The sequence below is a fragment of the Perca flavescens genome, chromosome 2 (assembly GCF_004354835.1).
Source record: "Perca flavescens isolate YP-PL-M2 chromosome 2, PFLA_1.0, whole genome shotgun sequence".
Classification (NCBI taxonomy): Eukaryota; Metazoa; Chordata; class Actinopteri; order Perciformes; family Percidae; genus Perca; species Perca flavescens.
In genome coordinates, this window is record NC_041332.1 from 28,352,882 (window position 1) to 28,380,192 (window position 27,311).

General features: G+C 39.6%; 1 protein-coding gene across 6 annotated transcripts in view; it reads right to left on the reverse strand.

Annotated features, from left to right (window-relative positions):
* The window catches only part of inpp4b (inositol polyphosphate-4-phosphatase type II B), a 165,680-nt gene that overhangs the window by 33,029 nt on the left and 105,340 nt on the right, over positions 1 to 27,311 (reverse strand). For all 6 annotated transcript variants that reach the window (XM_028600625.1, XM_028600617.1, XM_028600608.1 and 3 more), the window contains 2 exons: positions 18,565 to 18,669; positions 7,156 to 7,264 (listed from right to left, as the gene is read on the reverse strand). In XM_028600625.1, the coding sequence (XP_028456426.1) occupies positions 7,156 to 7,264; positions 18,565 to 18,669 (214 nt within the window). The remainder of the gene's footprint in view (positions 1 to 7,155; positions 7,265 to 18,564; positions 18,670 to 27,311) is intronic.

Here is a 27,311-nt window from a genome sequence, read left to right on the forward strand (position 1 = left end):
AGCAACTCTTTCCAGGTACTTGGCATGAACTGTCAAACTGGACCTGCAGTCCAATGTCAACCCATTTTTTGCTTTATGAATAATTAATCCCTTCTTCATTTCCAGGGAGCTATTTAATCTCAGACAAAAACACCTTTTGTCAGTTCCTAGATTCAGGGCAAATCACTCCAATCAAACATTCTCCTCGGGTAAAGTTCCAGTGACTTTCAATGAGTTTCCGCTGACTTCCTGCCATCAGATGTAGCGTGGAGCGAGGCAGTCATTTGCAACCCTCCCAGCTAGTTTAGAGTCAGCTCTGCAAGCCTCTATGTAGGCCAGACCCCAGAGCCAGATCCTAAGGCATAATTGACATAAGAGAGAGAGATAGTGAAGAAGAGAGGGGAAGAAAAGGGCACATACAAAGGGCTGGCATAATACAGTATTCTCTGCAGCGCTCCTAATATTTTCAGCGAGGGAAAGAGTGCTTCTTTAGAAGTTGCCCAGTGTGGAACAGCACTACCTGATTTCAATAAGTGTGAAAATCTGAAGGCCTTAAGAAATTAGGAGTAGTAGGTACTAGCCACTAACTACCTCTTTGACTGGCTAACTTTAAAATCTTGGCCTTGTCATTATGACTAATGAGCTCCCTGGAGGACTACCACCCACAAGCTCAAGGCCAATCAAAGGAATCACTAAGTGAGAGAAAGACACAGGGCAAACAGTGTGAAATACTCAACCACACAGAACACCACCATGTCTACTTGCACACTAGCGTTATCCCCACTTCCAAAACCATACCTTTAAATGTTACAATTTCAGCCACAGAGAAGACCATAATTTAATAATCTACTGCAACAAAGTAAAGTCTGTAAACCCTTTTCATCCCCTGCAAGCTTACATTCATCTTATTGCATTATGCAGAACTTAAGAGAAAAAAAATCCAGAAGGACTGCAACAATACAGATACTACATAAAAGAGGCAAAGGAGAAAGTTGGTGGAGGAAGACAATTGTTTCAGCGACTGAGATTCAATAACAGCCCTGTTGACTCATAAGTACAAATCCAATCCCATTAGGGAGCCTATGCAGGCAATAATGAATGTTGGGACCTGCCACCTGATGCTAGACGACAGAATTGATCCTCTCTAAGGCTGGCTAAGGCAAGGAACTTTAATTGCCTCATCAGCATTGCTGTCAGTCCAAATGGGTCTACCAAGACGACAAACCATGAAAAGGTAAAACAGAATAAATGTGAGAATGCAAACTTGATGAAAGGCCAAAGTGGATGTTGCACACAAGGATCTGATTGTCATTTAAAGCCTTGGGTATGTTTCTCATCCCTGATGTGATTTGGGAGAACTGTGTGCCATGTTTTTAAAACATGGTGCCAATAAAACAGGGGGTGGACAAACAAATGCACAACCCAAGAAGACAGCCCTGCAAAAAATACTACCTTTGTGGATCTTATAATATTTATCTTTTGTTAAATATGTAGGTGATGAACCATGGGGCCAGAGATTGTGGTGTCATTAGAGTGCATGATATATTAATAAAATAAACACAAGAGCAGAAAATCCTCCCACCTCTCCAGGTCTTATGTTGATGAGAAGTAGCCTCAATCTGACTCATAGCACACCTGGACTCATAAAAGGCCTCCTTCTTTACAAATCCTTTACTTTAGTTTAAAGAGGCACCCAGAAGAACTTGTTATTTACCATTTGTCTGATGGTAGCCATGTTTAATGTTGACATCTGGATGCATTTCTTTTAAGTTAATGCCAATGTTACCATTTGATCAGATCATTTTGATATCAATAGTATTATTTTGCCTTGTAGCACTATATTATCTGTAATTATCACAAAAAGGTTGAAAATCCTTAGAAAATAAAAGGTTTGATAGCAGTTTGTAATTTGAGTACAAGTTTGCAGAGTCCTTATAACAGCAATAGCAAGCAAATATGAATGCTCATTGATATTCATAATGTGGGCCATTTGTTCTGCAACTATGTAAACTTTTAAGTCTGCATGCAATTTATGAATATTTATGTGTATGTCTATGGACCTAGGAGACTCATTAATGTCCATACATGCAGTATAGAGCATTTCAAGTGAACTGGTGTTGTTGTTTTTTTGCCTCTAAAGGGACCAACTAAGGACTAACACTTCAATCTAGAGGGTTGTCTTTTGCGTGTTTTAAACATAATGATGCACAAGTTCCATTTTACTGTGCCACAATGTGAAAATGAAGATAAATGAAACTCAATATTTCAGATAAATTATCTCAAATTGGAGCTGCACATAGATGAAAGAGGCTTATTTGTGCAGACTGTACAAAACTACATAAAACAGTACATTAGGACTCATCTCATTATGCTAATAGTGACCAGCATACCTACATCGACCTACACCTACCTACCTGCTTGTAGTCACAGTGCACTATGCATTGGTGCACCTGTGTTTTGTGATATTTTTTATCACACACAAACCCTTTTTATTCATGTTTTATTGACCTGCAGACACATCTTATTGCAAAAGTATCCAATGGTCCAAATATTCCACTAATTCCAGGATTTAGACTACATTTTAATATTAGGTTTTTATCAGTATCTCTTAGCCAAAACAGCTTGCATGATAATGCTGATTAACTCCCTACAAAGCCATCTAAAGGTGGCAGGTTTATTTTTCATCCTAATTTGTGTGAAACACTTTGTCAAACTTCAATTTCATGTGCCAGATCTAACACCGCTTCCCAGTTTATGCAGCACAGTGCACAGTGGAGACACATGCAATAAAGGTTGACCTGTGGCTGTGACAAACAGCCTGATGTCTAACTGTAGAGCAGAATAATGACTGGTCATATAATTGTGCTGGTTAAATTTAAGAGTGGTATGACTAGAAAAAAAAGTTTGAGAGTTAGTTATAAAAACTCCACTATTATTGTATTTATTACATATTATTATTTATTACGGTACTTTGTAGTTCACACAGAAAATGGTTTTCTTCTCGTTTGGCAGCGGTGACGTCATGGTGCACGTAAGCAAACTGAATGCAACCATTTCCGATTTCCAAATGATGTGATTTAGCACAGAAAACAATGGAGGATGATGCTGGAAACTGTATGTTCAAATTTGAATTCAACTCATCTGGCCTGGCCAGGCATATTTGTGTTTGACTATAAAATCAACTCTCCACCTCCTGTTAGGGAATATTAGATTCCTCTTAGGTGAAGCTCCTCCAGACTCCATTACATGACGTCTGTACATCATTGTGGGAGAGCAATGCTTTTAGAAAGAATTGCTGCTATACCCCTACACACTCACTTATAATGCATGATAATGGATTTTTCTTAATCCTACCTCATTTACATTGCAGCCTGGGTTTTCCACACGCTTCCAGCCATGAAAATACCAAAGGTGGGCTGCCACTCCTTCTGCACAATATGCACAGTGCACTTGACCGCACATTGCACCTGCACTTTGATTCATGAAATTATCGCCCTTGGTCTTCTTATAATTCAAGTTTTACAAAAAAACAGCACTGGATCTCCAGAAAAAAGGACCCATCCATGTGTTGTGGCGCAACGCTCCATCAGGTAAACATGACTGTAAGAGAAGACTCCAGTCTACTAACAGATTACTTAAACTAGCGTCGAGGATGAACTTCTCCTTGGTTTTCCTAAATGATCAATGGGAATTGGTTATAACAGTAATGAGAGGGAGAAAACCGCTGGGCCCAGCGGCCTAATTAAGCCAGCATCTCCAGCGCACGGCTAATTAATAGTGGAGAGGAAATTAATGAAGAGCTTGTGGCCTGTTCCTGACAGCCAGCAGGAGTAAAATGCAGCTACGTCAGCAGAGAGCCCTGCAGCACTCTAGGTGACTGCTAGAGCCTCCTTCGTTATTTAGACAGCACGCTGTAATCACGGTTCATACACCAGGACACTGCCACATAGCCACAGTAAAAACATTCTGTAAGTTATAGATACATGCAGAAAGATCTGATCTCAAACCAGCTTCTTTAAACTGCCAAAGTCCATCTGTTGTTGAATCCTCCACTTGGCACTGATTTCACATCAGTTTTTAGAGTAACAGCCAAAGCTTTCCTCAGTTCAGACACAAACTACAAACCCTGATCTAGGACCAGATACACCTCAAAGCTACTGCCAGCACCATCACCCACAGAACCTAGAGCAGGCAAAGAACTAACAAGATGCTATCCGTGGAGCATGGAGTCCCAGCCACTGTCTCTGAAACACACACACACACACACACACACACACACACACACACACACACACACACACACACACACACACACACACACACACACACACACACACACACACACACAAAAATCCTGGGAGTTATTTTGTTGGACAACATGCTGCTAGTCACATTAAGTCTGAACATTGGCCCCAAGAGACTGCGTGATGTAGTTTCAACTACACTCTGTGTCCCAGAAATGTGTCATTCGGCAGTTCTGCTTGACCAGGAAGCCTGGCCAAATGACAGTGCATCCTCCCTCTCTGTTACAGTGAACAGAATTCAAACATGCTGAGAGAGGAGCTGTACAGCACAGCTTCTGCACCAACTAAGTACAGCTGACCTTACAAACAAGCCTGTCTAGCATTATACTGAAAAACAATACACAGTCAAAAACAGACTGTTGTATATCTCTTACATTACATGTGCAATAAAAACCCACAGACATCATCAGTATAGGTAGGAATACACTTGGCAATGTTGAGGTTCCATAAAACATGTCTAAAAAAAAAAAGTGTGTTGCATCGTTATGCAGATTAGCTGAATAATTCAAAAGAGGCTGTTAATGAAAGACCACCTCAGCAAATCCACAGCTATGTCTATAGGGTTAAATTAAAAACGGATAAAAATCCAGTGACTTTTAAAACATCCATTTAAGTGGAACTGCATGCATTAATGAAAGACAAATGCTCTTGCCCTGTGTGTACATGTGCTAGGTTTCCAGAGGAATACTAAGTGTAGTTATTGATTAAACTCTTTCCTGGACCATCCTGAGAGACAAACTACATTGCATACTCTGGCATTGCCAAGTTTGGCCAATGCAGGTTTTTAATGGATCAGGAAAGAACCCCCCTTTCTCTCTTCTAGTGTCCAGGGAACAAAGATGAATAGCTCTTTTATTGCCCTCCTGGTAACACCTCTGTGCTCAGGTTTTCCTTTTTTTCCCTCCCTCAATCTCCTTTTCCATCCCCTCTTTGATGAATTAATATCACATTGAATAGCCAAGTCTCACATCTTGCAGAGTTTCCCCCTTTTTAATCAAATGTGATTACAAAAACCTGCTGTAGAAAGGTGAGAAGACACACTGGGAGAAGTGAGTGTCTGTGTATGCATGCACACATATACCTACACTCTGGTCAGATAGGCTGACCTTCTGTGCAATTAAGTTACTCTCAACTGGACTTGCGCACATGACTACAGTACTTCAGTTACACACAACTAAAAAAAAACTGATCACGTCCTAGGCTAAATATTTGGTCAGACGTTGAGTGCATGCATAATAAAAGCAAATTAAACCATGAAATAATCAATGTTCCTCATTTAAAGTAAACTTGCACCTTCATTACAATGGCCACTGCGAACACACTGCAAAATTACACAGAAAGTGAGTTTATTCCTATTTCTGACGATGACTGAGAAATGACTGCATTCCCGGTCAAACCTGGATAAGGCTCAGAGCAGGCCGTAGTCAGTTAGCCAGGCGGAAAATTGGAAAATTTAAGCTACAGTGAGTCATTAGCTAAGTCAAATATGAAACAAAAAGCTCTGTCTCCCTGGAGAATTCTTTCTGAAGTCTAATCTCTCGTTCAAAGAAAATGATTTCACTTCAGTGGATTCTCGAAAATATGCTAACCTTATCATAGTTCATGCTAGCAGATAAAACTGACCATCTTCAGCAAATTCACTTGTGCACTTTAGCGTAAAAAAGTCCTTTTTTATTATCAGCACAGGCCCCCAACTATTTTTCCCACCAACTTCTCCATTTCATAGCCACACCTCAGTCCTCTCCATCTTGCCTCTCTTCCCCTCTTTCTTGAGCTGCAAACTCTGTAACTAATTGGATCTGGCATGGTCTGTAATGACTTTGTGCTCTGTGGGGAGCTTTGGGAAAAATCACCCTTTATTTCTTCTGGCATCACTCAAGTGACCACATACTGAACTCCAGTGACATATACCTCCATCCTGCATCTAAAGGGCAAAGACAGCAACATTTACAGGATACTGCTAATCTCAGGTTTGAGGAAGTCCTATGGATATGTTCCCCCGGAGAGCACTTTCAGTCAGTATATGTGCGTATACATTTATCTTTGTATCTGTGTATGTATAACACAATCATAATAGCGTGGTCTCATTTGTGGAGCAAGTGGATTCGGTCAGTAAAATAATCACACAAGACTTATTTTCTCCATCAAGCAATCAAGCAGAGAGCTGGTACACAGCCACAGACTGAACACAATCGACATAAAACACAATCTAAGGGGGACCAACTCACAAAATATCTCTGAGCAAATCCACATCACTCAGACTTTTACAGAGCAAGGATTCACTCCATGTGAAATATGTACCAGTAATAATGATTGATTATTGCTATGCCTATTGTAGACTCATCTGGTATTCAGTGGTTATGAATTGCTGTTCTATGGCACTCTACACATATCATACTTACGTACGTACATACGTAGTTTTTGTCATTACCTCAGATGAGAAATGTCCTAATTCGCTACATAAAAACTTGGTCTTGCCATTTGGTTTTTGAATTCAAGTGCTTTTTAAGAGAGAGCTCCAGCTGGCAGCTGGGAAGTTGTGTTAAAAATGTGCGGCTCTTCAGTGACAAGTTAACATACAACTTTTAAAATGGAGACAAAAAATGCTTGCAAGGAAAAAAGAACCAGTACAGAGGAACTTGTGACTCAACAAACCCTTTGCAACATGTCTGTTTCCTCCAGTCAAATTGAGCATGGATTGGCTAGAAGTAACTGTTTGGGCCTGGAAAATCAAGTTTCAAATTTGTCTGCCACTATCAATTATGCCCAAGTCATATTTTTTTGTCAATAAAAAACCTGTGTCCTGTTTTAAATCATGCATGCTCCCTCTAAACAAGATTTTGTCCAGGTTGGCAAGGTGTTTTTTTCCTACCTCTTTTTCTCTGCTTCATATCTGCTAAGGAGACGCTGCAGACCACCACACTTGAACCCCTGGAAATGGGCAGCAGGGGCACCGACAGTGACAACATCATAGAATGCATCTGTTAAGAGAGAAAAATTAGTTGAGGGGATTTAAAATAGTGAAATGTATAATACAGCACCTTGGAAATTGGCACTAAAGGACCTTGAGGGGAGACAAATAAAAAAAATTATAATCATCTCCATCAAAGTGTGTTTTTCAATTTAAGATATACTTCAACTTAATTTTGAGCCAGAAACAGCAATTCCTCTAATAGTCAGTTATGAATATTTCATGCAGCTGTTTCAGGGCTTCAGTTCACATTAAAGGTCACATGTTGGGGTTACTTTAGTAACCTGCATACAGTATTTTTAAACTCACAGATCATCATATTTATGGACAAATAAGAGGCATGAAATTATTCTGCACTCTGCCAGTATAGTTTCTTTTAGGCGTACATATTTTATGTTGTTTGTATGTATGTATGTATGTATGTATGTATGTATTTGTATTGTGTCTATATGGCTATGATACTAGTCATTTCTCTCTAGCCATCTTTTGGTCTTAATGTAGCATTTGTCCCACGTTGAACCAGAAGGACGACCAATGTCACAGTGCTTTATTCCAATTTGAACACCGCCGTCACATGTAAATAAACACTTCACAGACGACTAAGCAGGCACAGAGGTGCTTACAACAGGCCTTGTTTTGAATGAGTAATGGATGAGGCTGACAATTAAATCTGTAAAAAAAAGGGAGGAGGATGAGGGGGTGGACGGGGGTTTAACGGGGTAAATATTTTGGTGTGGTTTAGTGCCAGGTCAGTTAATGAACACCACCAGGAAAGCAACAGTGCAAAGCTCCGACCATAGAAAAACACTGCCCGGAAAATCGTTGAAAATAGAAATTAATGACATAACACAGCCCCAAGTGTTGCCACAGAGATGTGAATAACATTGTGGCCAACAGCATCACGTCCCCCAACACCACCACAATAGACCAATAGTGGTTTGATGCGAGGGCTTTGCTACTACCCACTGCTTCTTCCATTAATTATCCCTGTGCCTGGCCATGGGGCTCCCTGTCCACCACATGTCTGGCCCCAAGAGTGTTCCAATGTTCCCTTAATTGGATCTCCCACAGCAGAAGTACACTGAAATACAATGGTGGTTTTCAGAATATCAAGCACAATGACCAATTTGTGCCTGATATGCCTGGTCTTCGTCTCACATCATTCTTTTCTCAATTTATCAACAACAGAACAAGCTGTTTAGGTACTGAGAGGACAGTTGCTTTCTAAAAGAGGAAATTGATTTGGGCAGTCAGGTTGAGTGGTTATAATTCATACTTAACCCATTCCACAATCCTGTTTAACAATGAAAAAAAGATCAAAGATTTTTTGACACAAATGAGTTCTGAACAATTCTTTTAGTTCAGCTTTGCCAAGCTGAGCTTTTCAGGCTGGAATTATTTTACACTTGTCATTTAGGAGACAGAAGACTTTGTAGACGTTCTCAGCAAAACAAATGAATACTGTTTTGAGCTCAAAGTGTTTTTTTCCCCCCAATTTCCTTTTCTTGCTGGATGATCAATTGAGTGGATTGCATAGCCAAACTCAAGGAAATGCATCACACAGAAAATCAAATGGAACAATAGAGCAAATGACTACATTTGGAAACTGAGAAACAGCTCCATTATGAAGCCAGTTCCATTATTTCCTGGGCCTGACTGATTGCAATTTTTTTTTTTTTTTTTTTTTTAAATTGAACATGTGTAATTTAATAGCAATTCCCTATCAAACAAGGATATGACAGTAAATGAAAAGTAGAAGGTAGCCTGATATTCAGACAGAATGGCCATTTCGTTGTTTTTGTAAGCGGTTTCTATGTGGGGAGGCCTTCATTTCTGCCTAACTATTCACATAAGGCGGCCACTTAAGTCAAGTTTGGTTCATTCTAAAGCTGCGTGCGTGTTGTGTGGCGTTTTTAAAGATAAAGTTTTGTGCATTTTGCCTTTATTGGTGAAATGACAGTTATGCATACATACAGTTGTGTTCAAAATAATAGCAATTCAACATCACTAACCTCATAAATCACATTTTTTGGTAGAAGTGATATTTCTACATGGCAAATAATTTACTAGTAAGTGTTGTAGAGTCATAGAAAACCAACAGACCCAACAGTGATGACATGCATGCTGCTCATTCTGTGTAATTTAATCTGTAATTGAAAGGGGCATGTTCAAAATAATAGCAGTGTCATGTTCACTTAGTGAGGTGATTGATTCTGTGATAGACACGTGTCAATTATGGCCTTATTATAGCATATTTAAGGAAGGAAGGAAGTAAATGTTGTGCATGCTAGTTATAGTGCATTTCACACTGAAATACTCAGCAAAATGGGTCTATCCAGTCATTGCTCTGAGGAACAGGGGACTTTGGAAAAAAAAAGTTGATTGAAGAGGGGAAAACATATAAAGAAGTGGAAAAAACTATAGGCTGCTCAGCCAAAATGATTTCAAATGCCTTGAAATGGCATCCAAAGCCTGAACGATGTGGGAAAAAACAGCCAACTACCATTTGAATGGATCGAAGAATAGCCAAAATGGCAAAGGCTCAACCAATTATCAGCTCCAGGAAAATCGAAGAAGACTTAAAGTTACCTGTGAGTACTGTTACGATCAGAAGAAGGCTATGTGAAGCAAAGCTATCAGCTAGACGCCCCCGCAAAGTCCCATTGCTGAAAAAAAGACATGAAAAGGTTGAAATTTGCCAAAGGACACATTGACTGGCCAAAGGAGCATTCTGTGGACTGATGAGGGCAAAATTGTTCTTTTTGGGTCTAGGGGCCGCAGACAGTTTGTCCGACAATCCCCATGCACTTAATTCAAGCCACAGTACTGTGAAGACAGTAAAGCATGGTGGTGCAAAAAAATCACGTTATGTGGACATGGATGTTTCTCATACTGTGGTATTTGGCCTATTTATCGTATACCAGGGATCATGGATCAGTTTCAATACATCAAAATACTTGAAGAGGTCATGTTGCCTTATGCTGAAGAGGAAATTCCTTTGAAATGGGTCTTTCAACAAGACAATGACCCAAAACACACCAGTAAGCGAACAAAGTCTTGGTTCCAGATGAACAAGATTGATGTTATGGAGTGGCCAGCCCAATCCCCAGACCTCAATCCCATAGGTGACAAAAATGCTGTTTCTGAGGCAAAACCCAGTAATGCAGAGGAATTGTGGACATTCCAGTGCAATCGTCCTGGGCTGGAATACCTGTTCACAGGTGCCAGAAGTTGGTCGACTCTGTGCAACACAGATGTGAAGCAGTTCTCAGAAATAATGGTTATGAAACTAAATATTAGTGCAGTGACTCAAAGTAAAGCAAACCCTGAGAGATTTTTCAGTTTATACAGTAAATGTTTGAGTTTGTAAAGAAAAATGCAAATACTGCTATTTTTTTGAACAGCCTAATATTCCTTTTTCTTCACTTTCTGTAAAGGTATAACACAAACTTTATCAATTTTGGTCATGTTTTGATTTAGAATTGAATGTGCAGTGTTCCCAATACATTGATAATATGGAATTAAAAGCTATTCAAAGGATTTTGAGCATTATTCAGTTTTTTAAATCACACTGCTATTATTAGAGTGTTATTTAATGTGATAAACTCTGTTGTAAATCCATGCACCTCTGCTCCGACAGATGTTTCAAACAGTACATGTGAGAAATTTCTCTGTTATTTTACTGACAAAGTTGCATCTGTCAGGCAAAACGCCAGTGCTAACTTCAATGTATCTAGGCCTGCTGCTCCTGTGCACTCTGCTGTGTTTGGGGAATTTAAGCCAGTTTTTCTGACATTGCTAATTGAGGTAGTGCAACACATGAAACCGACCAACTGTCCTTTAGACATTGTTCCTGCCAGGATAGTGAAGGAGGTTTTTAACAGCACCATTGGGTTAAGTCTTCTTACTTTTTTTAATTCCAGTCTTACTTTAGGTTCTGTCCCAGCTGCCTTTAAACATGCTGTGGTCAGGCCCCTACTTAAGAAGCCTAATCTTGACCCTACAGTGTTGTCCAATTTCACACCAGTCTCTCATCTGTCTTTTCTGTCAAAGGTTTTGGAAAAAGTTGTTTTTATACAGTTACAAGCCTTTTTGCAACAGAACTTTGTTTTTGAAAAATTTCAATCTGGTTTCAGATCACTTCATAGCACTGAGTCTGCACTACTTAAAGTGCACAATGATATTGCCTTATCTGTAGATGCCGGGAATCCTGCTGTTTTGGTGCTTTTGGACCTCACGGCGGCATTTGATACAGTGGATCATGCAGTCCTCCTCTCTCGCCTTGAGCATGGTGTAGGCATCCGAGGCTCTGTACTTACATGGTTTAGATCCTATTTGGCAAATAGAAGCTTCTCTGTCATGATTGGTGACTTATCCTCGTCAACTGCTCCTCTCTCCTGTGGGGTACCCCAGGGTTCTATTCTTGGCCCCATCCTGTTTTCCTTATATATGTTGCCTTTAGGGGCTATTATAAGAAAACACAACCTGTCTTTTCATTGTTATGCAGATGATTTACAAATGTATTTGCCTATGAAACCGAATGACAGTGTTGCACTAGACTCTTAATGATATTAAGTTGTGGCTTTCACAAAACTTTCTTCATTTGAATGAAGCTAAACCTGAGTGTATCATCTTCAGTACTTCAGATATGCCAGACGGTCCAGCTTTGAGTTTGGGAGCCCTGGCTTCATACCTTAAGCCTGCTGTCAAAAATTTGGGGGTTACTTTTGATTGCAACATGAATCAAATCAGCAATGTTGTTAGAATGAGTTTTTTCCAGCTTCGTCTCCTGGCTAAAGTTAAGCCCTTCCTTAACAGGCATGATCTAGAAAAGGCGATTCATGCCTTTATTAGTTCAAGTTTGGATTACTGTAATGCTCTTTATGTTGGTCTGAATCAGACCACCATCTCACGACTCCAACTTGTACAGAATGCTGTTTTTTAACAAATACGTCTAGACGCGCACACATCACTCCTGTTCTCTATACCCTACATTGGCTCCCTGTGCATTTTAGAATCGATTTCAAGATTTTATTGCCTTAAACGGCCTGGCCCCGGAGTATTTGTCCGATATCTTAACACTGCGTGAGCACAACCGGTCCTTGCGGTCCTCAAATCAGCTGGTTTTAGAAGTCCCAAGGTCAAAGTATAAACGGTGGGGTGATCGGGCTTTTGCAGTTGCTGCCCCGAGACTCTGGAACAAGTTACCCCCTGATATTCGGACGACTACAGATGTAGCACTTTTTAGGTCTAGACTTAAAACTTATCTGTTTAGAAAGGCTTTTAATACATGGTAGTGGTGTGACTATTTCCCTCTCCTATTTTCTATGTAACCTTTTCTGATTTTATTGTTTCTATATGTCATTCTTTTTCGTATGATATGTTATATGATGTGTGTTTTAGTCTTGGTTTCTGATGTGAAGCACTTTGGATACCTGTTGGTGACTGTAAAGTGCTATATAAATAAATGTTGATTGATTGTTGATTTTGAACACAACTGTACGTAGGAAACTTAAAACCTGAAAAAATAAGTATCAAAATGAAGTTTATTATCCAAAGACAAGTTTCTTATTGCGTTATCTATACAATGCCACATCTTTACTGCAGAAAGACAGTGTTATTACAATACTTACATTACATAAAATACCTGTGCATGTTGATCTAATTTTGTTTTTCTGTTGCTATTAATAAACATATACATGCAGAATGTTGATATACATTAGGGTTTAGACAAACCGATACTCTGAGATATATGACATGAATATGCAGTCATCATTCAAAAGAAAACTCTTCCAGTATGACAAATGATATCAGCACAGGGTGTTAATCTGACCGAGTTTATCAGACATAAACCATGACAACCCAAGTTTGATATTACTAATCAGGGGTGCAGTACTACGCACCCCTCTGTGCTTCCGTTGGAGCAGTCACCCACTCATAGTCTAATAAGCACGGTGTCTGTTCCCCGACTCAGACCGGTTAAATCAAAGGTAAACAAAAGATGCGCTATACTTAACAACCTAATTGGAATTAAAACGACTGCAACGATAGAACAAAATAGATGTGGACTACTAAATATTAGATCTCTGTCTTCTAAAGCATTATTGGTAAACGAGTTGATATCAGATAATAACATGGATTTATTTTGTCTTACTGAAACCTGGCTGGGCAATGAAGACTATGTTAGTCTAAATGAAGCCACTCCTCCCAGTCATATTAATACTCAAATTCCTAGAGGCTCAGGCCGAGGAGGGGGAGTTGCAGCCATCTTTGATGCAAACCTGTTAATTACTCCTAAACCTAAATTAAATTATAACTCCTTTGAAAGTCTTGTTCTTAATCTTCAACATCCAAAATGGAAAACATTACAGCCAATTATATTCGTTGTTATTTACAGGGCTCCAGGTCCGTATTTTGAATTTTTATCTGAATTCTCAGAGTTTTTATCATGTTTAGTCCTTAAATCAGACCAAGTACTTATTGTAGGTGATTTTAATATCCATGTGGACGTTGACAATGATAGTCTTAGTACTGTTTTCAACTCATTACTGGATTCAATCGGTTTCAGTCAGAGTGTGCACAAGGCGACGCACTGTTTTAACCACACCCTCGACCTTGTGCTGGCATATGGTATTGAAATTGAGGATTTAATAATATTTCCGCAGAATTCGGTATTATCAGATCATTCTTTAATCACTTTCGAATTCTTACTACCTAACTATATTAAATTAGATAAAAGCTTCTACACCAGATGCCTATCTGACAGTGCTATAGCTAAATTTAAAGAAGATATTCCAACAGCATTCGACTCTATGTCAAGCCTTAACATAACAGAGGACCTCAGTCCCTCTCAAATTGATACATTTGTAGACGGTGCTACGACTTGCCTACGGACGACCTTAGACTCCGTTGCTCCCCTGAAAAAGAAGATGATGAAGCAAAGGAAATTAGCACCTTGGTATAACTCCCAAACTCGCAAATTAAAACAAATCTCGCGAAACCTCGAATGTAAGTGGCGTTCCACAAAAGTGGAAGAATCCCGTTTGGATTGGCAAGAAAGTCTCAAAACCTATAGGAAGGCCCTAAGAAAGGCCAGATCAGACTATTACTCATCACTAATAGAAGAAAACAAGAACAACCCAAGGTTTCTTTTCAGCACTGTAGCCAGGCTGACAGATAGCCACAGCTCTACTGAGCCATCTATTCCTCTAGCTCTGAGTAGTGATGACTTCATGAGCTTCTTTAATGATAAAATTAAAAAAATTAGAGATAAAATCCGTCACCTTTTGCCCTCAACTTCTAACGGTTCACCTTTAAACGCAGCGTCGCTAGAAATAACGACTAGTCTCGACATATACTTAGACTGCTTTTATGCTATAGACCTTCAACAATTAATGTTAAAGATATCCTCAGCTAAGCCATCTACCTGTCTCTTAGACCCCATTCCAACGAGATTACTCAAAGAAGCATTACCCGTGGTAAACACTTCATTACTAGATATGATCAATATGTCCTTATTAACAGGTTATGTACCGCAGTCATTTAAAGTAGCTGTGATAAAACCTCTTCTGAAAAAACCCACCCTCAATCCTGAGGTCTTAGCAAACTATAGATCTATATCTAACCTTCCCTTTCTATCCAAGATCCTTGAGAAGGTGGTTGCTAATCAGTTATGTGATTTTCTACATAGCAATAGTTTATTTGATGACTTTCAATCAGGATTTAGAAAGCATCATAGCACAGAGACGGCACTGGTGAAAATTACCAACGACCTTTTAACTGCTGCAGACAAAGGACTTGTCTCCATTCTTGTTTTACTAGATCTTAGTGCTGCATTTGACACTATTGACCATTCAATCCTGTTACAGAGATTGGAACACTTGGTTGGCATTAAAGGAATTGCTCTAAGCTGGTTTAAGTCCTATTTCTCTGATCGATCTCAATTTGTTAATGTTAATGATAAATCCTCCAAGTACGCTAAAGTTAGCCATGGGGTTCCTCAAGGCTCAGTGCTTGGACCAATTCTATTCTCCTTATATATGCTTCCTCTAGGCAATATTATTAGGAAACACTCAATTAACTTTCACTGTTATGCAGATGACACCCAATTATACTTGTCAATCAAACCAGACGAAAACAGTCAGCTAGCTAAATTTCAAGCGTGCATTAAAGATATAAAATCCTGGATGACCTATAATTTTCTGTTGTTAAACCCTAACAAAACTGAAGTTATTGTACTGGGACCTAAACACCTCAGAACCTCATTATCTAAAGACATAGCTACTCTGGATGGTATTGCCCTGGCCTCCAGCACTACTGTCAGAAATTTAGGAGTTATTTTTGATCAGGATATATCCTTTAATGCCAATCTAAAACAAACCTCAAGAACAGCCTTTTTTCATCTTCGTAACATTGCCAAAATTAGGAATATCCTGTCTCAAAACGACGCTGAAAAACTAGTCCATGCATTTGTTACTTCCAGGCTGGACTATTTTAATTCCCTACTGTCAGGTTGCTCAAATAAGTCCCTTAAGACTCTCCAGCTGATCCAGAATGCTGCAGCGCATGTTCTCACAAGAACTAAGAAAAGAGATCATATTTCTCCTGTATTAGCTTCTCTGCACTGGCTTCCTGTTGAATCCAGGATTGAGTTTAAAATCCTTCTCTTGACCTACAAAGCTCTAAATGGTCTAGCACCATCATATCTAGAAGAGCTCCTAATACCCTATTGTCCCACTAGAGCACTGCGCTCCCAGGATGCAGAGTTACTGATGGTACCTAGAGTCTCTAAAAGTAGAATGGGAGCCAGAGCCTTCAGTTATCAGGCTCCTCTCCTGTGGAACCAGCTCCCGATCTGGGTTCGGGGGGCAGAAACTGTAATCGCTTTCAAGAATGAACTTAAAACTCTTCTATTTGATAAAGCTTATAGTTAGGGAGTGAGGAGTTGCAGTGTTCACCTAACTGGCCCACCTGCTTCTCTTCATAATTGTTAGATTAATAATACATAACAAAGTAGAGGGAGGCAGGCCAGCCAAGCCCGATCCGGCAGGGGGAGAGTTCTAAGCCCAAAAAAGCTACCTCTCCTTATGACCTGTCTCTCTTAGTTAGGCTGTTATAGTTACGCTGTTATAGTTCTAGACTGCCGGGGGACTTCCTTCCTTCCTTTGACACACTGAGCTGCTCTCTCCTCTCCCTTTCTATTACTATTACTATTTGTGTGTATCCTGTCCCAGAAATGCTTGTTACTAATCCTAGCTTCTGGGGAGTTTACTCCCCGGAGTCCTTATGTTTTTTCCCCCCATCGTATTTCCTTGGAGAACGTTGGCACCAAGATCCTGGTTGCAGCTGTCGCCGTGGTCCTGCTGCACTCCCTGCCGAGCTCAGCGGTGCCCTGCAATGTCATGCTGCGTCCTGCTGAACCCTGTTGCTTCCTGCTGAACCCTGCAGCTTCCTGCTGAACCCTGCAGCTTCCCGCTACATCCAGTCACTGTTCCATTATTAATGTGACTATTATTGCCACTGTTCATCACACCCCCAACCGGCCCGTCAGACACCGCCTACCAAGAGCCTGGGTCTGTCCGAGGTTTCTTCCCAAGAGGGAGTTTTTCCTCGCCACTGTCGCACTGCTTGCTCTTGAGGGAATTACTGTAATTGTTGGAATTGTTGGGGCTTTGTAAATTATAGAGTGTGGTCTAGACCTACTCTATCTGTAAAGTGTCTCGAGATAACCTATGTTATGATTTGATACTATAAATAAAATTGAATTGAATTGAATTAACTCACATTTGAATAATTTTCTGCACGTGTCAAGTGAGGTCCCTTTTCATGAATTTACTGTAGACCTGTACTGTAACTGACTTGTATGTAAGATGATGCACACTATGTTTAAGGTGAGGTCAAGAGGATAGGAGACAGCTTATGCATAAAAGTGTATTCAATAAAACATTTAGTGGACTGAGGTTGATATACATTTTTAAAGATTTACTTATTTGTGTGACACATTCCTTCTTTTTTTTAATTAAAGTTTTGTGACTCAGTATATTTATATACTGTGTACCCAAATTTCTTAATTAACATCATGAAGCCGATGGGAGCTGTGTGTATCCTGCAGGTACACCAGGTCCTTCTGTAGTATACAGTACATAGTGGAGTTTATACACACACACACACACACACACACACACACACACACACACACACACACACACACACACACACACACCTGGAATAGAGTAAAGGTGTGAATTGGCCCCACAGAGGGTAGTTATCAGTGTCATTAATCAATTGACAAACTCCTAAAAGGCTTCTTTTATCTTGATTTTGACAATACAAGACAGTTTCAGGGCTGTAAGATGACTTGATTTTACTTATTTTATTTGTCATACCTGATGTTTTCACTAAAAGAAGCACCATTTATGTCATACTCAAATTGTGTGTTTAGGTCTTCAACTTCCCATCAATCATCGAGTGTATAGTTGAAATGGAACCCACTCACAGGTAGTGAGGCAGCAGTTAGTCGCTTTAATACACTAGACAGTTCCAGGCCAATAGCTAGAGAGCAGCGGTGGAGGAAATGGACCAGTCTTTCTCTCAGGAAAAAACGCAAAGGGCTTAATTAGTGTTTTGTCCATCTTTCTCAGGCCAAGTTAATTCTCACCTTTCAACCTGAGCGATGACCTAAAACCACCCTGTCTGAGCCCTCAGAGTATCTCTGACAGATGGAGAAGTCAGTAGGTGACACCCACAGCAGCTCATAGAAATGTTTGCATATGAAACCACCTTCCCATAATACCTGTTTTTTTCTGTTTGGAAGTTTCATGTTTAACAGCTGTTAAGCCAATTTGCTTTTGAGCAGAACGGTAAAATGTTTTTAAAGTGGCTTTCATTTTTTTTTTTTTTTATAACAATAATGTATGAGATGACAAGGAAAAATAATGTAACAACATGAAAGAGCTCCCAGTGATAATCCTACAGAGAATTATCACCTGAATCTGCTGCTCTCCCTCGGCTTTATGGAGTTTTATAGTTAGTTTCAGCTCACTGTTTAGCTGTTCGGCACGCAATTTTACTGTTTTAGATCACTGTTACCGCTCTCATAGCACTATTTGAGTAGGCAGCGGTTTGTGTGTATACTACCTGCTCAGCTCCAAACAGCAAACAGACAAAGTTAGCAACTAGCTGGTGCACATTTAGTTGGTAGACACCAAAAACAAAGCTAAAAGAAAGTGAAAATTTTGACTTACCTTCGCCAGGTGTAAGTATTATGTATAATAATAGGTCTAACAAAAGTCTAAAGCAGTAGTGTAATACCTGTTTTTCTGGGGCACGTCACCCTCATCCGCTGGGTGTGCAAGTTTATTGGGATGAACTCCAGAGATTTCTGGGCTTTGCAGCAGCTTGGCTTGAAAGAATGACCTAAAAAATAAAACAGAGACACAAGTATATGTCACACTGTCAAGTACAACGGCATGATATCTGATGACTATTTTTAATCCGTCTCCAGTGAGTGGTCACTTGCTTACTAAGTATGCTTAACGTTTTAAATTAGTAGAGCCCAATTTACCCAGCTATTTTCCCAAAGAAAGCATGATTATAACATTTAATGTCACAGATTACACAAAGGCTATTTAAAACAGTAAACTACAAATGATTCTTTGTTTGGCACTGGGTTATGATTCAAATGATGTTAAACCTCTAAACCAGGGGTCTTCAAAATTTTTTAGGCCAACGACCCCTTAGAGAACTCCACCACTACGTACAGTATGTTATGAAAATTGAGTTGCATATTAAATTGGGCCTACAATAACATGTAGGGTGGCCTAAAGTCTTTACACATAACTTTTTGTGGTGCATGCAATATATTAAAATAATTGATATTCATATATTTATACATGTTTTAAACATGTAAATGTTTTAAATACAATAAATCCTTTAGCTTATCTGTATCTGTGGATGGCTACCTTAGTGGCTACCTTTCCTACAGGCCAATAAGCCTGTCATCAATGTTGTGTCAATTTAAAGGTCCCATGGCATGAAAATTTCCCTTTATGAGGTTTTTTAACATTAATATGAGTTCCCCCAGCCTGCCTATGGTCCCCCAGTGCCTAGAAATGGCGATAGGTGTAAACTGAGCCCTGGGTATCCTGCTCTGCCTTTGAGAAAATGAAAGCTCAGATGGGCCAAAAGGAGCAAGATTACCTCCCCTTTCTCTGCTTTGCCCGCCCAAAGAATTTGGCCCACGAATGAGAGAGAGACATCATGGCTTTCAAACGAGCAAAGTGGCAGTTGGTCAAGGCCACACCCCCACCCTCCACATGGCACATACTAAGGAAAGCTCATTGTGGGACTGGCTCTAGGGGCTGTAATTCTGCACCAAGGCTGAATTTCGGGAAAGAGACTTCAGATACAGTAATAGGGGACCACTAAGGACTACATAAAAATATCCAAAAAGCACCATGTCATGGGACCTTTAAAAACAAATCACAAATAGGCTGATTTATCTTTGTATTAGTATGTTATGTTATGTTATATATTAATATATTGGACACATGTTTATGTATATTTTCAGAAATATTAACTTTTTTTAAATGATTAAAACAATAACTTGGGGCCCCCTGCAGTAACTCTGAGGACCCCCTAAGGGTCCCGGGCTCCCTGTTGACTCTCTGCTGCATTCCACTTTTAATTGTCCATGCAAGATAATAAAACACACATCTATATATGTCAGATAAAGAATATCAACAAGCGTCTCAAAAGTACCTAATTTTCAATCAACTGCTTATAATATCCTCTAATGCAGTGTTATCATTTACAGTTTTTTTGGATTGCTTACACACTAAAATTAAAAGTAGTACACTATTAGCAAAACCTTACACTCAAGAAGCAAAACATCAGCCCATATTTGCACAACTATAAGCACTTTGTCAACCTCACACTTGTTGCAAAACTCTACACACAGTGATTTGCAAAACACTAAACACACTTAACATACATTACACACAAAAATCTATCATGAAGTCACTTCCTTGCAATACCAAAGCACTGACTGTCAAATTACCGCACCGTCCAACCAATTGGTTCAACACAGTCATCAGGTGTGAAAACACTTGTTTGCCTAATTGTAGACACACCAATCAGGTGTATAAGCACTATAAAAAGCAGCAGGTGAGTTCATCGGTCTTCAAGCACAATGGAAAGAGTCAGAGAAAGAGTAAGACGAGGAGGAGAACGAGGAGAACGAGGAGGAGGAAGGGGAGGAAGAGGAATCAACAGAGGAGGAATCAACAGAGGAAGAGGAAGAGATGGAGGCCATGCTGGAGGTAGAGGTAGAGGTAGAGGAAGAGGAAGACAAAAAGGTGCTCAAAGAGGACCGAATCTGACAAATGAGATCCGCGCAACACTGGTTGACCACGTTGTCAACCATGGCCTGATGCTGAGGGAGGCTGGACTGCGAGTACAGCCAAATCTAAGCCGATACACAGTGGCAAGTGTGATAAGAACATTTTGACTGGAAAATAGGTATTGTAAAAATATCATCATATCAAACACATCTGCACGGTTTCAGTAACTGCTTACAGTACTGTATTCTATGCACTATCAGCACTTCTGTTACCTTTTCCTGTGAAATTACTGTACTTTTGTATACTGGGTTTTTTTCTGCATAGGATTGAGGGTCAGGAACGACAAGGGGGAAGGCCTCGTATGTTCACAGAACAGCAAGAGAGGGAGATAGTAAACATGGTTTTGGCCAACAATGCTATAACACTCAATCAGCTCCAAACTAACATTGTCAATAACCATGCCAGTTTCAACATCAACACTGGCACACATCCTAAAAAAAAAATTGAGTGCCTTTTGAGCGCAATTCCGACAGGGTGAAAGACTGCGGCATGATTATGCAGAGGTATATATTCACTTTAGCAGTGTGATCTTGCATACTGTCTCATAATCTTTTACTGTACTGTAATATGTATAATACATCTACACTGAACTACACAATTTTGCCTGACACTGTTCTTCAGAGTTTTACGAATGGATGGAGAGGAGATAAAGCATGAGTTAATTTACGTAGATGAGGCTGGGTTCAACCTGACGAGAGCACGAAGGAGGGGAAGAAACATCATTGGCCACAGGGCTATAGTCGATGTCCCAGGGCAATGTGGGGGTAATATAACACTCTGTGCAGCCATTACACAGAATGGGGTCCTCCACCGCCATGCCCATATGGGCCCTTACAACACAGCACTCATACTTAGATTCTTGGACCAATTGCACAACATAACAGCAGCAAATCAAATCGATCATATGCAATACATTGTTGTCTGGGACAATGTGTCTTTCCACCGCTCTGCTCTGGTTCAGAACTGGTTTCAGCAACATCCACATTTCACCGTCTTATATCTTCCACCATACTCTCCATTCCTCAACCCTATAGAAGAGTTTTTCTCGGCATGGCGGTGGAAGGTATATGATCTCCGTCTCCAGGCTGAGGTACCCCTCATCCAAGCCGTGGAGGAGGCCTGTGACCAGATGGAGGTAGCAGCAATGCAAGGATGGATTCGTCATTCAAGACGTTTCTTTCCAAGGTGTCTTGGTAATGACAACATTGCCTGTGATGTTGATGAAATTCTCTGGCCAGATCCAGCTAGGCAAAGAGACAATGTCTAGTTTTTTTTTTTTTTTACAGTAAACTTACAGTACAATACGTAAAGTGACATTTTGTTACAGTATTATGAATCTCCATGTCAACATTTTGGGCGTGTTGAGAAATAAATGAGTTTCTTCAGTCTGCAACATTGGTCTTGTGTAGTGTTTGGTGAATTTACATTATATTTGTACTTTGTTGATGGTAGCCTACTCTAATCATAGGGAAGTAGAAGTGCTAAAAGTGTTTTAGGTTTATCACAGAAGAGTGTAACTCGTGCAAACAGAGTATAGTAATGTGAAACGTGTGTGTTTCATATGGTAACAAAGTGTGGTTTTTAAACAAAAGTGTATAGTTTTTACAAGAGTGTTTAATTATGCAAAGGATCTGTAGTGTTTTGCTAATTGGGTGTGTGGTTGTGCTAATTGTGTGTAATGTTTTGAAAACATGGGCCCTGTTTTGAAAATCGTGCTTAAGCAATCCAAAAAAACTGTAAGCACCTTGCAGCCACTACTTTGCTCAAAATGTCCAATTAAAATTTTCTGACAAATGACACTGTTTCTGGCTTAAAAACACTATCTGACACTTCATGTTGGGAGCTCAAATCTTGAATATATAAATAGGGTTGATGAGCCTCTTTGAGATGAGGCAAAGCTTTCAACAACAATCAAAGAAAAATGTAGGAGGCAATTTAGAAGTGTTGTGATGTTTTCCAGCAGAGGTAAGTCATTCAAAATGAAGGTATTCGAAAAGGGTACACAAGACCAAAAATCTGAACAGAAATTCTCCTATCACAAAGTTTCATTTTCTAGTTTGGCATTGAAACTTTGAATTAAATTCCCTTTTAGGACACATGCCTTTGAATTTCCTATCCAAGGATTTAAGAAGGAGTTAAAAAAAACTAGTAAAAACTGCTCTAGTACAAGTTACGTGTTTTCCAGCTTGTATGCGTAAAGTAATTACGAGGTCATGGTGGACTATTGATGTAGTATGTTGAGCATGTTGATGTAATTCTTTAATCCAAACTGTAATGCAACAAATACTGTAGATTAATTTCATGGAAGTGAGTAAATATGCAAATACGTGCTTGAGGAGTTGCATCTGGTCATTTTCATTATAAGTAAACTTCTTTAGGCCTTTCAGACATGTTTGTCTAGCTGGTATAACACTGCATAGACCTTTGCATTCTGTGGTGCTATATCAATGTTCTTTTTATAACATCACAGTGGTCATTTCCTTTTCTTTGCTTCTGACATGATCCTTTATCATATGTAGTTGGCTGTGCTGTGATCACATACTAGATCATATGAGTCACACCACTGGCAACACTGGTGTGAGGTCATTTCATTGAATTGTCTGTTGATGAAGTTTTTAACGTTCCTCTGTCTGTCTTCCCACAAAGACTGTGGCTTATGAGGATATCCAAACAGTTTTGTTTTAGTCCGACAACCTGATTTTGCTGATGAGGGAAACACATAACATTCCTTTGAACCAGAGGTTATTATTTACCCCCATTGAAGATCTCCCAAGATGATCTCTCTTGAGGAGAGTTCAATTAGCATTGGAGCAAAACACAAATAGTCTTATTTTACTTTACCATAACCTTTTAATATTATCGTAGATGAAGAGATATGTAGTATATACTGTATGTATGACTATTATTGTGGAGAAGATAGCTTTTTGGTTCTATATATCTCAAATTCAGTAACCTAATTATGAAAATGTGAATATATGACAGCTAAATGAATAATTAAACGATTTATTAAAATACTCAAATTTCACTGACTGATCTGCAGTATGTTGTCAACAATGATTCAGTTCTTCTAGCAACACCAAAAAAGGCTTGCGTCATTGGCTGAAATTCTGCTTTGATTTCCAAATATTAAGGTGAAGTAGAGTTAGGGCTGGGCGATATGGACCAAAAGTCATATCCCGATATATTTTGGCTGAATATCGATATACGATATATATCCCGATATTTTTTTCCGCAAAGTGAGAGCAAATGTTCAGTCAAAGCCAAAATCAAATATGACATGTCACAAGTAGTTTCATAGAGACAGTTGCAAAATCAAATAAATAATAAACCGGTTTCTTCACCTGGTTCATGATTAAATGCTCAGCTGTTCAAATAACAATAAAATGTAAACCTAAATACTGTATAACAGGAGTACCTTTTTTGAAATCAAAGCTCCATATTTGTGATTCGTTCCAAAGGTCAATTAAGCTTTTGATATTAATATAATCTACTTTGTTCAAAATGTAATGCCTCATGCCTGTAAGCCTAGGTTTATAGTCCCATTCTTCCACTTGATACTGCTTCCACTTAAGTAAACTAAAAGATGAACTATCGACTACAAAACAAAGAAACTAATTAATGTGTTAATACAAAGAATATTTATTATGATCGGTTCACAGATCTGAGTCCAAACGGAAACTTCACCCTTCTGAACTAAGAGTTTCTGCTTCAAGGTGAAGTTTAAAACAGACTGAAATGTCCAGGCTCATTCCTCCACTATTTATTTCTGTATGTATTTATGCGTTACATGTCATTTTAACGGGCACTGAGCTCCAGATCCTGCAGCTGCAGACGGTCTCTGCTGCCCCTCTGTAGCTTCTCTCTGTCCGCCTGCCGCCGGCAAACTTAGTGGAACTTTCCGCCGATATCGACATACAGGTCGTCCTGGACTACGTGTAAGATCCTACCGATCACCACTCTGTCTTTGGCTGGTCGATTTGGATCAGCGGGACCGGCGCAGCAGCGAGGCAAAGCTGTGTTTTTCCCGGGGGAAGAGACGCTGCGGCCGGCCACGGAGCTCTCCGCCTCCCGCTGCCGCCGGAGCTCAGGTTGCTGGTCGAAGGCGGCATACATAATCATAAAACACATTGTCACCTGTTAAATGTTATTCATTGCTGTTTGTTCTTTTCATTTCCTCTATCAAACATAATTAAGCAGTACAAAAGTCCGGCATCTTTAGCGTTGATCTGAATGCTTCGCACCCCTGTTCCAAGATGGCGGCGGTTTTGACGTATGTTTAGAACCTCAAGGCGACATCTGTGTATATATCTATGGGAGCAAGGATCACATTTGAACTATATCGATATATGCGATATGGTCTAATTCCATATCTCATTTAAAAATATATCGATATATTTTTAATATCGATATATCGCCCAGCCCTAAGTAGAGTGTGCTCCTTGTACTGTAGCTCACAATGTATGTTAATTGCAGCATAATGACAAAAAAGACAAAGTATACACACTTTCCAGCTCTTCTATCTGACATGTGCCCATACTCTCTCTTTGTGTTAAGAACTAAACTATGCAGTACACACTCTTCCATCCTGTTCATTAATTACTTTCGAGGTAACAGACCATTATGCACCAATCAAAGCCTCAGTGCTACAGGAGGTTTATGTTTACACAGAATCAAGATGAGAAAATAAGTTACCTGCCACAGATTTTTAACATCATTTGGTAGGTTTGCCAAACATGAAAACAAATCCACTGCACTTCCATCAAAGTATATAATGCTGAAACTGCTGACCCACTCAAGCTGAAATGTGTTACCTCGGAAATAGATAACACGTATGACTCAGCTGGAGCGGACAGCGATGTGACTTATTTTCAAGCACTGACAATCATCATGTCTTCTTCCTAAAGTGATAACAGATTTGCTGCTACTTATTAAAGTGCAAATGTAAACAGATGCCATTTAAACCACTGAAGATACAATCTGTTGATTACATTTAGTGAAGACAAAACATAAGCTTCATGTGTAGAAATACAATTTATGTTTAAAGCGCTTTTCACAGATAAAATCACAAAGTGATTTATAGGGGAATAAAAAAAATTATTTAAATAATAAAAACACAATACACAATTAAAATTACATAATAATACATAAAGTGCAGACAGGTCAACCAAATGCCTGTCTAAATAGGTAGGTCTTTATCTGATTTTTGAGTCCACAGATACAGCCGACCATAAGGATGGAGGCAGAGCATTCCAAAGTTTAGAAAAGCTTGATCACTACGGGTCTTAAGCCAGGTGCGTGGAACAGACAGTAAATTTAACATATTAGACCTAAGAGAGCAAGCTGACAAATATGGTTGAAGTAGCTCAGCCACATATGCAGGTGCCTGACCATACAATGCTCTATACATAACCAAACCTAACAACCGTGGTCCTGCATAAACTGAGTCAGGACAGTTATTATCAACTAGTTCAGTCAACCCAGGGTTTCCCAATACAGCAACGCGCGCGTTCACATAAAAGAGGCGGTGTTTGCACAGCACAACCAATCGCAAACATCTACCAGAGCCGCATATTTTACATCAGAAGAACAAACTATAATTCTACATAAATATGAAGAACACAGACATGGTTTTACAGGCAAAATGCAATACAGTCGCTGCTTCCTAAAACAGGAAGAAAAGCTGGCAACAAAAATAGCTGACGTAAATGTGTAAATTACAAGACTTATCAATTTCACTTCCCCATCAGTCAGGCACAAGACCTCACCATGACTACACTTGTGTTTTCCATAAACTGTCGTTGCTTTAGCTTATATTATCAGTTGCAACCCTGGCATTGGTAAGCGATCGTGAGAGCAAATAAAATATATAAAAACATAATTCAAACCGATGTGCGCATTGGCAACACACGGCTCAAAAAGACAACACATAGCCTATAGGCCTACGTAATTCCCTCTGCTGAAAAAATAAAAATACCCATCAGGGAATGTTAACGGGGTTGTCTGTCTCTAAATGTTTTAACTTTTATGAGCGTACCCCTCTCTCTCTCTGATCTAAGAACGGTGACGCCGTTATCAATCGAGTATTGATTGGTCAGTAGGCATGCTTTTACACCGGTTGGTCTCTAATCTCCAACATAACATGCTCCCGAGCAGGTTAGGTGTTCAGCATAAGTTACCACGGCAATTGAACCCGGTAAGAAGTGAACCAATGTCGTGATACACAAAACCCTGGGTTGAACCTGAAGTTACCTCGTTAACACCAAATCTTGCTTCGTAGTACAGGCCTCAGCTGTATTCTGAGTTACGATGTGGGAATGCAATGTTCTTTTAAGACATTAAGGGTCAGCATTTACAGACAAATCAAAGAAAATACATTTATGATCACTGATCACTAGGTTTGTAGGGGAGGGAGAGGTTTGCTTGTGGTGACCTAAAATTAAGTGAGGACAGTACTTGGTGACGGAGATTAAGGCTGCTGAGAGAGTGAACTACAGCCATGCAATGCTCTATGAGGCTGTACACTAGGGCTATTCATTTACAAATTCAGCTGGGCCAAATATCAAAACCCACAAAATGTAGATGGGCCAGACATTTTTAGTCTGCTTGTGTGTCTGTGTGTGTCTGCTCATCTCTCTCGCTTAGACTGACATATATGTG